This window comes from Macaca thibetana, chromosome 11 (genome assembly GCF_024542745.1).
Source record: "Macaca thibetana thibetana isolate TM-01 chromosome 11, ASM2454274v1, whole genome shotgun sequence".
In the NCBI taxonomy this organism is placed as follows: Eukaryota; Metazoa; Chordata; class Mammalia; order Primates; family Cercopithecidae; genus Macaca; species Macaca thibetana.
This window is the reverse complement of record NC_065588.1, coordinates 103,770,653-103,787,591: the sequence shown is the minus strand read 5'-3', so window position 1 is coordinate 103,787,591 and position 16,939 is coordinate 103,770,653. Positions and strand designations below refer to the sequence as shown.

At 45.8% G+C, this 16,939-nt stretch overlaps 2 protein-coding genes across 4 annotated transcripts in view; both read right to left on the bottom strand.

Moving 5' to 3' along the window:
* PWP1 (PWP1 homolog, endonuclein) overlaps positions 1-16,939 on the bottom strand; it is a 753,749-nt gene that overhangs the window by 103,827 nt on the left and 632,983 nt on the right. The gene's annotated exons all lie outside the window — the stretch shown is intronic.
* Positions 1-16,939, bottom strand: part of ABTB3 (ankyrin repeat and BTB domain containing 3) — a 338,029-nt gene that overhangs the window by 46,272 nt on the left and 274,818 nt on the right. For all 3 annotated transcript variants that reach the window (XM_050749650.1, XM_050749651.1, XM_050749652.1), the window contains 2 exons: positions 2,991-3,156; positions 473-562 (listed from right to left, as the gene is read on the bottom strand). In XM_050749650.1, coding sequence (XP_050605607.1) covers positions 473-562; positions 2,991-3,156 — 256 coding nt within the window. The remainder of the gene's footprint in view (positions 1-472; positions 563-2,990; positions 3,157-16,939) is intronic.

Sequence of the window (16,939 nt, the reverse complement as noted above, 5' to 3'; positions counted from 1 at the left end):
ACAAGGTGAGCCAAACAGGGTTTGGAGGGGGAGCATGGAGGATCTGTAGGAGGGAGACTTCAGTGTAGGGATTGAGTCAGTGCCTCCTCTGCTGTGTGTTCAGTGGAAAGAGAGGGCTGATGGCTCAGGAGTGCTCTTTCTGCCCCATCCTAGAAGAAATGGATCAGCCGTGGGAATCGGGAACTCTGGAAATCGGGACGGCCGAGTCAAGGAAAAGCCAGCGCTCCATGCAGTTATGTTGGTTGTTTTTAAACATAACATACATGCAGGCAGCTCCTTGGGGTTTGGTTGAGCTGGGGCCTCAGGATGGTGGTCTCACCAGGGCCACAGCAACTAAAAGGACACAGGAAGGATCTATGTGTTGCACTGTACACCCTCAGCGGCAGCTCTTGGGAGAAATAGCCTCCCTTTCTTGCTCGCCTTCCCCTGGGGACTGCCGGCCGAGGGGCCCTGCAGGCCTCTGCACCCTCACCTCCACATTCAGGTCAGCTCCGGCATCCAGCAGCATCTGAACCATGGCCTCGTCCCCACGGACGCAGGCATACATCAGGGGAGTCATGCCCTGCGGTGAGTTAAAAACCAGAGAACAGAGAACGTTTACAAGGTGGCCGTGGTCAGTCGACGATAACAAATGAAAAATCTTACTTGTGTTTCGGAGACCATGCTTGTGCTCTGGCATGACAAAAATAAACGTGCAGCGCTGCGACTCGTAAGGTCACAACCCTCCACATGTGGAAACCAAAATAGAGGCGATGAGGTAGCCTCCACGGCCTTTTCAGCATTTATCTTTCCTTGCCTTGGAGGATTTTCGTTCGTTTGCCTGTCTCAGGGTGCAACAGACCTAAGGGTGTTTGCTAAACACCTAAAGCTCTTAGGAACTTTCTAGATTGATTCTGCAATATCAGCCCTAAGCTACCTCATTGGTAAACACTGTTTATCTGATATTTTCTCTTTCACAATATAACAAGTATCATCTTTGCTCTATAAAAGCTGCTGGTCAGCATCAAGGGAAATTGAGTGCCTCTGAGCATGTGGCATTGCCCATCACTGACATCTGGTTTGACATGGTCATTTGTAAGCAAAAGGCAAGTGAATGAGGAATGGCCTTCAGGAATACCAGATTCACCAATGACCCTTGTTTCTGTAAACGAAGCATCACAACCAACAGAAGGAAAGGATGGATTTTCAACAAACAGTGTCACGAAGTCGGTTATTTGGGAAAACATCCAAATTAGAGACTTTTCTCACGCCACACATCAAAATCATTTCTAGTTTGATTAGAGATATACAGCAAAAATTAAAACCATAAAAGATATCTAACTGGTTTGTGGATCTCTTTCTAGGCATAAAAGGAATGGAAGAAATCACAAACAAAAATCATTACAGCATTGAGGATGTGTAATTGAAAACATTATAAGCAAAATCAAAAGGTAAACAAAGAATTGAGGCATATTTATCACATTATAACAAAGGATTATGTCCCTAATACATAAACAGCACTCCTGAATAAAGAAGAAAAACAGTAAAGCTCTAATGAAAAACAGGCAAAAGATAAGCAGAACAGTAATAGTGAACACACATATAGCTGGAGGGTGTGTAAAAGGAAACAAAAGTTCTGGGAAAGTAATTTAAGATTGAGAACCTTAAGAAAAGTGGGTGCGTTTGAGTCACTATTTGCATTTAAAAAATTTCCCTAATGAAATAATCACAGATTTGAACAAAGACTCGTGTAAATATATTTAGCTTAGCATTATTAATAAAAATAATTGGAAACGACCTAAATTTCCAACAATTGAGGCCTGGTCAATGAATAAATAATAATGACCATTTTGTGTAGCCATTAAAAGTGATTAACAAAAAAAGACACTGAGCCCAGTGGCTCATGCCTGTAATCCCAGCATTTTGGGAGGCCAAGGTGGGAGGATCCCTTGAGGCCAAGAGTTCGAGACCAGCCTGGGCAGTGTAGCGAGACCCTGTGTCTATAAAAAATATAAAAATAAGCCGGATGTGGTGGTGACACCTGTAGTCCCAGCTCCTCAGGAGGCTGAGGCAGGAGGATCTCTTGAGCCTAAGAGTTCAAGGCCAGCCTGGACAACATAGTGGGATCTCATCTCTTAAAAAAAAAAAAAGAATATTCAACAATATTGCAAAGGAACTTTAATATAAAATATTGAAAAAGGCAAGATGTAATAAATCACTGGGGTTTTAAAAAGAATATAAATATACATGTATGTCTGCGTTTGTGTTTGTGTGTATTAGAGCTCCTTGGTGTTGCTCCATAAAATTACTATAGCTGTAGTTAAATAAATAGTCCCTGTCATTCCCTCTCTAGAACTCACTGCATGAGCTGCCATGTGAGAAGCGGCCCCATCTGTCTCTTGTGACTTTCCATGTGAGACTTGCATTTATAACTGCTGTTTGTTTTCTCTGTCCATGACAGTTCACCACACAAGGTATCTCCCTGACTGGTGGGCCCACGTATCTCTCACTGTACCTCAGTTTCAGGAGTTAGGGGGGATAGCTGCCTATCTCTGAGGCACCTCCTAGGGTCCCCAGAATGACTTTTGTGCATCTTAAACATACTCTAAAATTTTGATGAAATCTGTCTGGGCTTGTCCTGTGCAGGAACAGACAGACAAGCAGAGAACTAATTTTAACCACCCTGGAAGAAGGAGTTGAAGGACAGATACTAAATATAAATGATGGTTACATGGTGATGGCATTATTTCCTTTCTGGAATGGGCCTATTTTTCCTCCCTTTTCCATTTCAGCTGCAATGATCATGTGCTACTTCTATAAAGATGAACCACAGTATTTTTCTAAGATATTTTAAAAACTGAAGAAAAACACAAGCAGGCAAGCAATCTAAGCCGTCAGCAGGGGGAGCCTCTGCCCAACGCCTGCGGTGGGGATTCACCAGCTGTCTCTGTCTTGCCAGGGCTGGTGCACATGGAGGAGGTGGGGAGCGTTCAGACCCTTGGCCCCTGTACCTGTTCACTCATGGTATTGATCCCATCAGGCCCCAGCAGAGACACCGCCTGCTTCACCAAGTCTGTTCGTCCACAGTTCAGCATCCGGAAACCCAGGTCCTGCTTAAACTTGGCTTCGATGGCCACTGCATCCAGCTTCCGAGATGCACAAAAGCAGTCGTCAGCCCTAAGGAAGGGAAGAGACATCATGTGGGTGCAGCGGCTTCCCAGAGGGGCACAGGGACAAACTCTGCAGGAAGTACCCTGGAACACTGCATTTGTGTTTCATGTAAATTGCCTGTTCCTAGACTCCAATTAAAATGATTGTCTCCGGATGTCTCTTGATCCTTTGTCCTTTATGACTGCTGTGAATCTGTCTAGTCTCTTGTGTGCTCCCATAGCATACTGAGCTAAGTCACATAACGACTAATACGTATTGAATATTTACTATGGACTAGGCACTCTTGCTAAGCTCTTTGCATGAATTAATTCATTGAATCCCCACATAGCCCAAGAGGTAAATCCTGTGACCCCTCTTTTACCCATGGGGAAACAGACGCAGATAAGGGCCCTGTCCAAGGCTACACAGTGTGAAAGCAGTGGAGCTAGGATTTGAACCCAGGTGGTCTGTGTGGAGAGCTGGCCTGTTCATCTACCGTCCCCCTGTCCTGCAATCACAGGACCTAACTATTTGCCTGTTTATTTGTCTGACTGCCTGCTCTAGGCTGGGGACTTCTGAGATCAAGGGCCTTGTCTGGTGAGCCTCTCCATCCCAGGGCCCGAGAGGGCAAAGGACACAGAGGTTAATGGGAGCTGAATGAACACATACTGGGTGGATTCTCTGCATTCAAAACAGTCGCAAGACAGAGAACTGGCAAGATCAAACGGGAATATAAATGGCAAGGTGCATGGGAAGTTGTCATCCAGCCAGCCCGGAGCATTGAGAAAGAGGTTAGGGAAGGGTGGGGAGGAGAATCAATGGAATCAAGAAGGTGCTACAAATTCTGCTTATAAAGGATGTTACTTCCTTCTCACAATGAACTGATCAATCAATTAATTATTAAATCAAATCACTAAGCATTTATTGAATACCTGTTTGTGCTAAGCTCTGTTCTAGGTGCTGAAAACACAAAGGTAAACATGTCACCATCCCTGCCCTTGGGGCCCCACTGCCTGGAAAAGGAGAGGACACAGGAATGGGTTGTTATAATTCAATGTGGCAAATGCAAGAATTGAGGGGTAAGAGGCATGCACTGTTACAGAACACATGTGCTGCGGGAGTGCAAGGAAGTGGCCAGGCAGAGACTAGGGGATCCAGCAAGGCTTCCTGAGGGAGATGACCATTGGGCTATCTGTGTCTTTTTATTTTATTTATTTTTTATTTTAATTTTTGAGGCAGGGTCTTGCTCTGTCGCCCAGGCTAGAATGCAGTGGTGCGATCATAGCTCACTGCAGCCTCAGACCTCTGGGCTCAAGTGATCTTCCTGTCTTAGTTACTCTGGTAGCTGAGACTATGGGGATGCACCACCACACCCAGCTCATCAAAAATTTGTTTTTGTAAAGACAGGGTCTTGTTATGTTGCCCAGGCTGCTCTCGAACTCCTGGCCTCAAGCAATTCTCCTGCCTTGGCCTTTCAAAGTGCTGGAATTACAAGCATGAGCAACTGCATCTGGCTTGTATCTTAACTCAGGAGATAGGAGAAGAGAGAGCAGAAAAGCTGTGAGCAGGACCAGTATGAGCAAAAGTATGGTGTCGAGACATGCAGGCTGTGTGAGGGTAACCACGGAGGTTTCAGTGTTTCTGGGGCATAAACTTCTAGGCAGAAGCTGAGGTAAGCAGGGCCTAGACCACAGAGGACATGTGACGTAGTCCTTAAGGCTTCAGACTTTATCCTTAAAAGCCATGAGGGGAGTGATATGGTTGGATGGCCAACCCTAGGAGAGGATGGAGGGTGGGCCTGAGCCAACTCTAGAGGCCGGGAGACGTGCTAGAGCCAACTGAACCAGCTGAGTGGACAGAAGCCACTGCCAAAGTGTGAAGTGATGAGGGGCTGAGTTGACATAGTGGCTTCTGGGATGGAGCAGAGGGCGTGGACTCTGTCTTCTCCATGTGTGCCTGCCCGCTTCTCAGATATGCACCGCCCCTACCCAGAGGCAGGTGTGTCAGCTGGAGTCAGAGCTGTCCCAGACCCCCTCACGCTCCCCCTGCTTGCTGACTCAGGGGGTGGGAACTAAGGGGAGGAGCCTGGTGTTTGAGATTCCTGGTTCTGTTCCTGCCTCTAATGAACCCACTTTGTGGTGGAAGTAAGGGCGAAGTTTGTGAGGAATGAGAGGGGGCCATTGTCCCAGGTTTATGGCGCTGAGACTCCTGAGCACCTGAGGAGTGAATGACCAAAAGAGTCCCAATAAGTGAATGTGATGTGTGTGGCCCTGGCCTGTCCCTGGGTTCCTGACACATCACTCATCTCTGCGGAGGAGCCTTGGTCTGAAAACTATCCCAGAATGGGAACCCAGGGGTAGGAGATGCTTTGGCTCTAGATGCTAGACATGAAGCGTTTGCTTCTGGCCACCAGGGGGACCTGCTGGGATGCAGATGGACTCCAAGGACCGGAGCCAGAAGCCTGGTGTTGAGCTGGGGGATCTGCTCTGCACACCTGTCTCAGGACCTAAGCGTCAGGCCAGGCCTCCAAGGGCCTATTTGTAGGAGAGTCCTGGGAGGGACAATGAAAGGTACTTAGTGGCCCAGAGTTGATCAGAATCTGGACTCCAGGATTAAGGGCTTTTCATGGCAGGTGGAAAAGTCAAGAACACCCAAATGCTGTTGAAAGGCTATCCAGGGAAGACAGAGGGTTACCCTGGTAGTGGTGGAGGACTGGCTGGAGGGCCGGGGCCTGGCTTCAGTCTATGGCATCAGCATCTGAGACCTGAGCTTCTAGGGCACAGAACGTGGCTGAGCCATAGAACTTCTTGGCCCAGCTCATGGGGGCCTTGAACGTGGCTCTCTTACAGCTAGGGTTACCAGATTTAGCAAATAAAAATACTTGAGAAATATTTCATGGGACACACTTATACTAAAAACATTATTCATTGTTTATCTGAAACTGAAATATAACTGGGTGTCTTGACTTTTATCTGGGAGAGGGCAGAGACTAGGGGCCCAGAAAGAACACAAGGAGAAACCATGGATCCTTCCAGAATGTAAACACAGCATCTATCTCCAGGGGAGGAGGGGGGACCCTTGCTGCGACTGTGGGCTTCATCCAAGGGACCAACAATCCCTGAAAAATGGGTAAGGAAGGAGCTTCAGACAAAATGAACATGACAGAGGGAGGCAGGCCAGAGTAAGAGAGAAAGGTCCCAGAGCACACATCACAGAGGCTTCCGGGAGAGGTGCGCACAGGCCTGGATGTGCCGTACTGAAAATTCTGGACCCTCAATTGGGGTTGTGTGTGTGCAAATCCCAGGGAGGTATCAGATTTGACTCACTATAGAGAAAACCTTTCTCACAGACCACCATCCAATTCTGGAAGAGGCTCCTTTCTGAAAGCAAGAGCTCCATTCTTGGGAGCAAAGATGCTGTAAATTATTGTCACAGAAAGACACCCATTGGAGTTTCTTCTTTTTTGTCTAAGTTCCTTCTGATATCCTTCATGCTTGATGGATTCAATCAAATATGCATTTTTGCATGAAAAATATACATTCTTCATTCCATAAGACTGGATAAACATTACTGGGCACCTACAGTGTGCTGGGCCCCACACTACGGGACTACAAAGGTGGGAGACACAGACCCTGTGTTCTCAGAGCTCACAGACTCGTAAATGAATAATTCCAAGAACATCAGGAGAAGTGTTTACCAGCTATCAAGGTACTTGATTCTAATTAGAAAGAGACAAATGGCAAGAAAATTACTGTAGCTAAGATGATGATAATTGTTATTACAGGAAGCTGACATTTACTGAATTCTCACTATTGAAATGTAAGCTCTTTCTGTGTACGAACTCAAACCATCACAACAAATCCTGATGTAGGTAGGAGCTGCCGGAAGCCCCACTCCACAGATGAGGAAACTTTAAGAAAACTGTCAAAGTCACAGAGCTGGTAAGTGGTGGGCCAGATTTTGACCTGACCCCTCATCCTGCCCTCTTCAGTGGGACCTGGCCCTCTCCCTCCACCATGCCTATGACTCCACACATATAGCTGTCTCCTTGAGCTCAGCTCTGGGTGGCTCTCAGACCCTTAAATTTAGCAGGTCCCAAATGGAACTTTTCATTAACTCTCCTATCCCCTTCCTCCAAACTTGTCCCTCAGTCATCCCATCTCAGTAAACAGCACCACTGTCCACCCAGGTAGTAAGGCCAGAACCTTTTCTCATGCCCATATCCATTCCATTAGCTGTTGGTTTTGCTAATGAAATCCCAAATCCACCCACTTCTCTCCACCTCGGCTGCCCCACCTGGGTCTCAAAGAACAGCATCCATCTCTGAGGTATCCAGTTACTGCCACAGCCTCCTAGCTGGTCTTCCTGCTTTCATTCTCCCCATCCAAACCAGTCTCTTACACAAGGTCAGAGTGAGCTTAAAACATCAGTAGAACCATGCTATGCCCCTGCTTAAAACCTTCCACTGCCTTCCAGTGTACTGAGGATAAAGTCCAGCTCTCCAGGCAGGGCCTGCTGAGCTCTACAGGCTCTGGGCCCCACCCCCTTCCCGGCTTGTCTCCCTCCTTCACTCTGCAACAGCGACTCTCCTCTTTCTTCTGACCCTTCAGCAGGCAGTGGCCTTCCTGCCTAGAGGACTCAGCTCCTGCGGTTCCCTCTCCCTGGAAGGTCCTTCCCCTGGCTCTCTGCAGAACATTTCTGACACGTCCATCCAAGCCAGGGCTCTCCAGGCCAATTTTGTTTGTCTCCTTGTTAGCATTTTTCACAGTTTGTGACTATTTTATTTACTTTAAAAATATTTGTTTTTTCCAATAGCATGCCAGTCTCCAGGGGGCGGGACCACATCTACCTTGTTGTCTATTGTATACTCATCAGTGCCTGACACACACTGCACCAATGGATAGGTGAGACATGCATGATCTACCATTCATTCTTAAAAAAATCAATTACGTTTTAATTAACCATTAAGCACGGTATGTATTTATGATGCACCACATGAATACACTGTGGTATGGCCAAATCAGGCTAATTACCAAATGCATTACTTACTTCACATATTTATTTATGGCGAGATCATGTGGTGTTTGTCCTTTTGTGCCTGGCTTATTTCACTGAACATAACGTTCTCCAGGTTTATCGACTTTGTCACAAATGACAGGATTTCCTTCTTTTTTCTTTTTTAAGACTGAATAGTAATTCCACTGTGCATATATACCACATTTTCTTTATCCATTCATCTGTTGACAGGCAGGTTGATTCCATATTTTGGCAATTGTGAACAGTGCTGCAATAAACATAGGAGTGCGGAGATCTCTCTGATGTACTGATTTCATTTCCTTTGGATATACAGCCAGTGATGGGATTCCTGGATCATATAGTAGTTCTATTTTTAATTTTTTGAGGAACTTCCACGCCATTTTCCATAATGGCTGTAATAATTTACATTCCCACCAACAGTGTACAAGGGTTCCTTTTCTTGACACCCTTGCCAACACTTTTATATTTCATCTTTTGGGTAACCGCCATTCTAACAGGTGTGAAGCGATATCTCATTGTAGTTTTAATTTGCATTCCTTGATGATTAGCAATATTGAGCATTTTTTCATATACCTGTTGGCCATTTGTATGTCTTCTTTTGAGAAATGACATGTTTAGGACCTCCGCTCATTATTTTTATTCTCTCTGTTGTCCAGGTTGGAGTGCAGTAGTGCAGTCTCAGCTCACTGCAGCCTCTGCCTCCTGGGTTCAAGTGACTCTCATGCCTCAGCCACCTGAGTAGCTGGGATTACAGGCATACACCAGCAAGCCCAGCTAATTTTTATATTTTTAGTAGAGACAGAGTTTCTCTATGTTGGCCAGGCTGATCTCAAACTCGAGCTCAAGTGATCTGCCTGCTTTGGCCTCCCAAAGTGCTAGGATTACAAGCGTGAGTCACTGTGCCCGGCCTTCACTCATTTTTTTTGAGACAGAGTCTCACTCTATCACCCAGGCTGGAGTGCAGTGGCGTGATCTCGGCTCACTGCAAGCTCCGCCTTCCTGGTTCACGCCATTCTCCTGCCTCAGCCTCCCAAGTAGCTGGGACTACAGGCGCCTGCCACCACACCTGGCTAATTTTTTGTATTTTTAGTAGAGATGGGGTTTCACTGTATTAGCCAGGATGGTCTCGATCTCCTGACCTCATGATCCTCCTGCCTCAGCCTCCCAAAGCGCTGGGATTACAGACGTGAGCAACCGCACCTGGCCCTCACTCATGTTTTTAATCGGATAATTTCCTTGCTATTGAGTTGTTTGAGTTCCTGATGTATTTTGGATATTAACCCCATATCAGATGTATGATTTGCAAGTATTTTCTCCCATTCCATAAGTTGTCTCTTCACCCTGTTGATTGTTTCCTTTGCTGTGCAGAAGCTCTTTAATGTGACGCAATCCCATTTGTCTATTTTTGCTGTTGTTGCCTGTGCTTTTGGAGTCATCACCAAAAAAATAATTGCCCAGGCCAATGTTATGGAAATTTCCACCTGTATTTTCTAGTGGTTTTACAGTTTCAGGTCTTACATTTTGAGCTGATTTGTGTATATGGATGACATAAGGGTTCAATTTCATTCTTCTGCATGTGGATATCCAGTGTCCCCAAAACCTTTTACTGAAGAGAGTGTGCTTTGACATTGTGTGGTCTTCATTCTTGAAAGGAGGCCCCAGAAGGCATCTGTTTATTAATAATCCCTTGGTCATCCAAAATAAATAATAAATAATGGTTGTGGTTACTGAATTTTACCAGGTAAGTCAGGCAAGTGAACTAGAGCAGGTAAGAAACATTTTCCACAAAAATCTATGACAACTGTGACTTTCTGTTGAACCCGATTTGTTGGAAATGTTTAACTCTGCAAAAAAGAAAAAAAAAAGTTCCTGTAGCATGTCTGTAAATGTGGCTGAGAGTCCCATACAGTCTTTCCAGAAAGTTCCTGAAGGATCTCCACCACTGTAAACCAACATGTCCCTCCGCGGCCTGGACAAGTAAGTGTGCCCTCCTGAGTGCCTGACTTATTTATGCAGAAATCTATTCAGCTGGTCACCTGGGGCATCACTAGAAGGCAACCAGCTTTATGGTTTTCCCTTCAAGAGGCTTTCAATGATGCAGTATAAAACCTGATCAATTTAAGTGAGAGGGCAACTACCGAGGTGGTCAATTTCTCTGATTTTCAAGTGCCCCAGCCCCGAGAGATAGGCTCAATATCTTCCACCACTTCAGGGACATAACTTTAGAAAGATGTTTTCCAGGAGGCTTGCAGGCCTGAGGACAGCAAGTGATGGTGTTGCTTTCTCTCTCTTGGGAAGGAGGCGGCACCGAGGCGGGGAGTTAATGCATTCTGCTGATCTCTGGATGCTTTCTGAGTGCCAAATGCAAGCTGATGAGGTCCTGGACATCTTTATGCATTTATTAGGTTTTAAAGCTAGTATAGCAATTATGAGCATAAACTCTGGTATCTCAAATCCAAAATCTGCTACTTGGCAGTTGTGTGATCTCAGGGCCAGTTACATAACCACTTTGTTGCTCACTTTTCTCACCTGTACAGTGTACTTAGTCATACCTTCTTTACAGGATTTTGGATATGAATGAAATAAGACAATTTGTGTATAATGCTTAGCAGAGTACCACGCTTAGTACACAGCTCTCATTAAGTGTCAGAGATCTCCTATGATAATCATTAAATAAATTACAAAGCAAAGTGCAGACTTTGGAAAGAATATACTGTATTTGGAAGAAGCAAATACAGAGACACAGAGACTACAGTCCAAGTGTTTTTTAAGGTCTCAAATTAGATATCATGTCTAACAAACACCACCAGAATCACAGTAGACCTTACACAGTGGGGAAACCCTGGCCCCCGGGAAGGCTGCCAACCCTGTCCCGCATGGATTTGTAAGTGATAGTAGAGGGTGGGGAGGGAGGGAGTCAGTGCTAGATGAACGCAGTTTCTGGAATAGTTCAGAGCCCCTTAGGGTGCTGTGGGCCTACCCTACCAGGCTCGTGGCCCTCCTTTTTCTCTCCGATTCCAGGGACCAATCCTGGCCTCACTGTCGCTAGAAGGTAACCAGCTGCTCCTTCCCTGAGAGTTTTACTCCAGTGTAACTCCGTTAAGGCCACCCCCGAGGATCTGGGCTCGGAGGCCAGGCTGCCCCGGTTCATCCCTTGGCTGTACCCTCACTCACCAGGCAACCTGGCACGGCTTTAATTTCATTTTGTTTTCTCATATGTAAAATGGGAACACTAATCTTACTTAACATGCTTTATTAACAAATACTTACACAACACTTACTATTTGCCAGGCATAGTATAAACTTTTTATAAATACGAACTTGTTTAATCCTCATAATAACCCTATGATGAAGGCACTATTATTTTAAATTTATTTCACAGATAAGGAAAATGGGCACAGAGGGGTTAATCAACCTGCTCATTGTCACACAGCTGAGTAGGAGTCAGGATTTGAACCCAGCAGTCTGGCTCCATAGTCCAACCTGCTGATCACTCTGCGTGGCCCAGTTCTAAGTGAGGTGCTGCCCAGCACTGGGCTGCTGTGGCTTGGAAGCGCAGGCTTCCAAAGGGATTCCTTATACTATGACTCTGAGATCCTGTAACGCGAAAGGCCCAGGCAGCCCCAATAACCATGATCACTCATACAAACACCACCCTTTATTACATGCTTATTGTGTTTCACACAGTGTGCTCAATAGCCAATTTTCACCACTTCAGTGGATCCTCTCTTGGGAGGAGATCATCATCATTATTCACATTCTATCAGCAAGGAAACTGAGGCGAAGGTCTGGTGTCTGAATCCAAAGCTTTGCCCTCACAGAGGCAGGAGAGGCTGGGGCCTAAGACCAAAATTCACATCCTAGTACTTACTTGCTAAGGCATCTTGGGCAGGTGAAAAAAACTCTCTAAGCCTCAGTCTCCCCCTCTGCAAAACAGGGACGATGGTAACAGTCCTCACTGTCTACATCTGCAATGAGGTTTAAAAGAGATAATACTTTTGAACCACTTAGCACGGTGTGTGATGATAATAATTGCCTAATGCATGGAATGGGTAATTCATTGCTATGATTTTATAACTGCAGGTCCTCTCTCCAGGGATTTAATCAGGCCATCTGGACACTCCCCACCACCATCCTTCAGCCACACAGTCCTCCAATCCCAGGGCAGGTCTTTCCCTGCTGCCAAGGCCTTTTCCAATTGTTCTAGGGCCTGGACCCTCTGAGCCCAGCCCTCCTTGTGGCCTGTCACGTGCAGGGCCTCGTGAGAGCTCTGCCGTATCTCCGGTGGCTTCTCGCTTCCCTGTCCATGTGTTTCTGTTCTCATTCATCTGGGTCTCACCAGCAGTTGGCAATCTGCAACAGAGCAACTTCCAAGGCTCCTCTCCAAGGCAGCAGCCATCTGCCTGGGGAGCTGCGTGAGAGGAAAAGTCACTTTTCCTTGCTCACATGGAAGATTCCTGAAGCCCACCACTGGACGGTGCAGGCTGAGGTGTTTGGCTGTTGTGGGGATAAATATGAGAGGATGCAGCCCCGTTCTGCTGCTTGGGACCCTGGGAATTGTGGTTTGGGTTACACTATGGCTCCATCCAGCAGTCAGATTAGTTGTCTTGAAAGAGAGCAAAGATAGTAACAATAACGAAAGGCACAGTAAACATTTACAAACAGCTTTCCTAACACACTCTAGTTAATATCATAATGATGACTGGCATTTATAGACAGCTTTTCATTTGTTAAGTATTTCACATATAATAGCTCACTTAAATCTTCAAAATGACCTCATAAACCGTGGACTGCTCTGCTCGTCTTACAGAAGAAAAATTGTGGCATCGAGGTTGCATATTGGTTGCTCAAGGTCGCACAGCTTGTAGCTGATGGAGCTGGCACTCAACCCAGGCCTCCTGACTCCTCAGCCCACAACTGCATCTTGCTTAAACCCTCAGGAACCCCAAAAGGTAAGCTTTCATGTCCCCATTTTACAGATGAGGAAACAGAGACTCAGAGGAGTTACATATCTGGCCCTAAAGTCACTCAGCTTCTTAGACTTCAATTTCAACCCAGATCTGTCTCATTCCAAAGTCCAGGCTCAAGTAAGACCTGTGTTTGTGGGTGAATGCCCATACTCCATCCCAGCCCACTCCACAAAATTCAACATTACTGAATACCTACTCTGTGCCACACACTGGGGATCCGCAGAGGCCAATAGGATGTGATTTCTGCTCTGGAGAACCTCAGAGTCTCAGGGAAATACCATCACTCATTCATTCATACAGACTTTTTTTTTGGCCTTTATAATTATTTTTAATTGGCACATAATAATTCACACATGCATATTTATTGGGCTCCAGTACGGACCAGGCACTGGATTAGGTGATGCAGCAGCAGATGAGTCAGAAGCAGCTCCAGCCTCACAAGGCTGTCATGGAAAAGGAAGTTAAGTGAGCTGTTCGGTACACAGGTAACGACATAAGTGAAAATGAAGGTAGCTGGTGGGGGGAGGGGAAATGAGAGTACAACACTAACTCAAAATAGTGATTAAGGACCAAGTCGCCAGCCTTTCATATTCCTCTGTGGGCATAACAGAGATGGATGGTATCCAGTAGACAATAATGCTGATTTCACTTGTCTGGATACTCAGGACATCATTGAAGGGCGGCAGGGAACTGCTGGAGTTGAAATGCATGCGGACACAGCACATGTCCTTGCTGTGTTACCTTCAGCAAACTATGCCATCTGTGGCTATGCTTCCACTTTCTTATCTATTAAATGGGGAGAACAGTCCATATGTGTTAAGATTTTGGTGAGGATGAAGTGAGATCATACACACGAATCTGTTTTTGTTAGGCTGGGGCGCTGTTTATGGACAGGCACCGAGAAAAGTGGGATGTGTAATACTCATATAGACTAGAAACACCTAGATGACCTGGACCTAGGCAGCCACCTGAAATGCAGCAGAAACACTCCAGGCAGTCAACACTCCAACACCTGTTCAGGATCTCTGGGGAATCTCATGGTGGCCTTGAAACAACACCTAAACCAAGGATGGCAGACAGGGTTCAACTTGTGCATCAACTCTGATTCACTGCTATGGTTGACTGGAGGATGGTGTCAAGGGGGATTCTGAAGCCGTGTCCAGACTTAGCCAGGAAGGAGGAACACCCAAGCCCTTGAGAAAAGTTCTGAAAGCAACGGGTAATGCAGGAGCAGAGACACCATAAGGGCCCAGATGAATGTGGTTATATCATGACTGTATCACCCATTAGCTGTGTGACTTTGGACAAATCACATTTCTTCTAACAACTTTAGTTTCCTTGTCTGTAAAATGGGGATGTTAGGCTAATCAAGCTCTTGGGTACCTCCCAGCATGGACATTCCCTGAGTTTATTACATGTCTTCTGGTACTCATGAACCATTCTTTACTGTGTAATAGCTTTTCTCCTTTACTCTATCCCAGCATATTAGCTTCTCTGTTTTTGGTCTTATCTCATGCAAACATTTATTCCTGTGGCCAAGAAGATCACCTGGGAAAGAAATGTGTGGCAATGAGTTTTAACCATCCCCACCATTGTTCTCCACTTCTTCTTCATAGTAATATAGAATCACCTGTGTCACTGAGTTTTGGCTGGGTGCAGGGTCACTTAGTTAGGGAATACATTTTCCAGACTCCGTGGCTGCTACAGCATGTGATTAAGTTCTCACCAACAAAACGTGAGTAGAAGTGGCATGGGTAACATTTGTGTCCAGTGGTGAGCTGAAGCCAGATCTTGCTGGCTTGTGAAAGCCAACTGTGTGCATCTTCCCCATCCTGTGTTCAGTAACATCTCATTGCTAACTTGAAATCAGCCATACTGGGGGTATTTACACCATGGAAATTGGCAAACACTGCAAATCATGGCTCTCACCACCCTCCCGGGACAGATGATTGTTAAACATTTACCAGCATGACACAATGTCATTTGATTAAAAGGAAGCTCCTAGCTCTGACTTTCCCTTTGTCCCTTTCCCCAGCTGATAAGCAGACTTGCCAATGTCCTAGCTTTGACTATGCAGGTGAGCCTAATGCTCCAGGGCCGACTTCTTCTTAAAAGGCAACACAGTCAATAATTTAGGCTTGTAGGCCATATGGTCTCTGTTGTAATTAGTCAATTCTGCTGTTAGAGCTTGAAAACAGTAAACAAATAGGTGTGGCTGTGTTCCAATAAAACTTTATTTAAACAGAAGGCTGACCCAGGGGCCATAGTTTGCTGACTCCTGCTTTCAAGGAACTGCAAAGCAACAAGATGAAAGGAACTTGGATCCTCTAAATATCTTGTGGAGAAGTCACCCCACCAACCTGCAATGGCTGATGTATTACATGACAGAGAAATACCATCTCTCTTAGTCAAGCCACTGTACTCTGGAATCACTCTGTTATGGAAGCTGGCCATCTATCTAATACATGAACTCAGAAAATACCTGCCTGCTATGGTTTGAATGTCCCCACCAAAACTAATTGAAATGTAATTGCTATTGTGGTAGTGTTTTGAGGTGGGATCTTTGGAAGGTGATTGGGTGATGAGAGCTCTGCCCTCAAGAATGGGTTAGTGCTATTATCATGGGAGTGGGCTAGTTATTGCAGAGGTGAGGTCAGCTGCCATTCTCTCTGTATCGTGCATGCTCACTTGCCCTTCTGCCATGGGATGACTCTCACCAGATGCTGGTGCCACACTCTTGGACTTTCCAGACTCTAGAACTGTGAGCCAAATAAAGCTCCTTTCTTTATAAATGCCCATTCTGTGGTATTCTGTTATAGCAACAGAAAATGGACTAAGACAATGCCCATTATGGCTACTGCCTTAATAGGTCAGAATGGAAACATGTCTTTCCTGGAATTTACTGGGCCAGATCTGGCTGCTTTCTCCAATTTCCTAATTTCTGGAGCTCAAGATAAGAATGTTGGAGTCTGCAGACTCAGAATATCTAGGAGAGTAGGGGTTTCATTTATGAGAGTCTGGTGATGCATTTATGGCCCACAGGGCATTAAAAAAGCACAACAATGTGCCGTTGAGTTTGTCTGTGGTTACACTCGAGGCTGTCTGGTAGGACTCTAAGGGATGCACCAGGGTTGCAGGTGTCTGCTGTGTCCAGCTCTAGTTTCTAAGTTTACTGGACACCTGAATAAAGTCAGCCTGAGATGGGACAAGAGCAAGATTTGCTGTTTTATGCTTTTATTTAAAAGCAACCCCAGCGATTCTCAAAGAGCCACAAGGAAAGCCACATTCTGTTCTTATTGTGAGGCAGGGAGGTGTGAGTGGAACAGAACTTAAGGAAGGGGGAAGGAAGGTGGAGGGGTAAGGCGAGTAGGGAGGGAAGGAGGGAGAGGCTCTTGGCCTGGATGCAGAGGGGGAAAACTCTAGGGCTTGTGGCCAGTGCAATCCTAAGACTCATGCTGTGTGCCAATACTGTGTTTGAATATTTTGTGGTTGTTGTTTGAGATGGAGTCTTGCTCTGTCACCCAGGCTAGAGTACAGTAGTGTGATCTCAGCTCACTGAAACCTCCACCTGCCAAGTTCAAGTCATTCTCCTGCCTCAGCCTCCTGATTACAGCTGGGATTACAGTCATCCACCACTATGCCTGGCTAATTTTTGTATTTTTAGAAGAAACGGGATTTCACCATGTTGGCCCGGCTGGTCTTGAACTCCTGACCTCAAGTGATCCACCCACCTGGAACTCCCAAAGTGCTGGGATTACAGGCGTGAGCCACTGCACCAGGCCAAATTTGAAAACTTTTATATG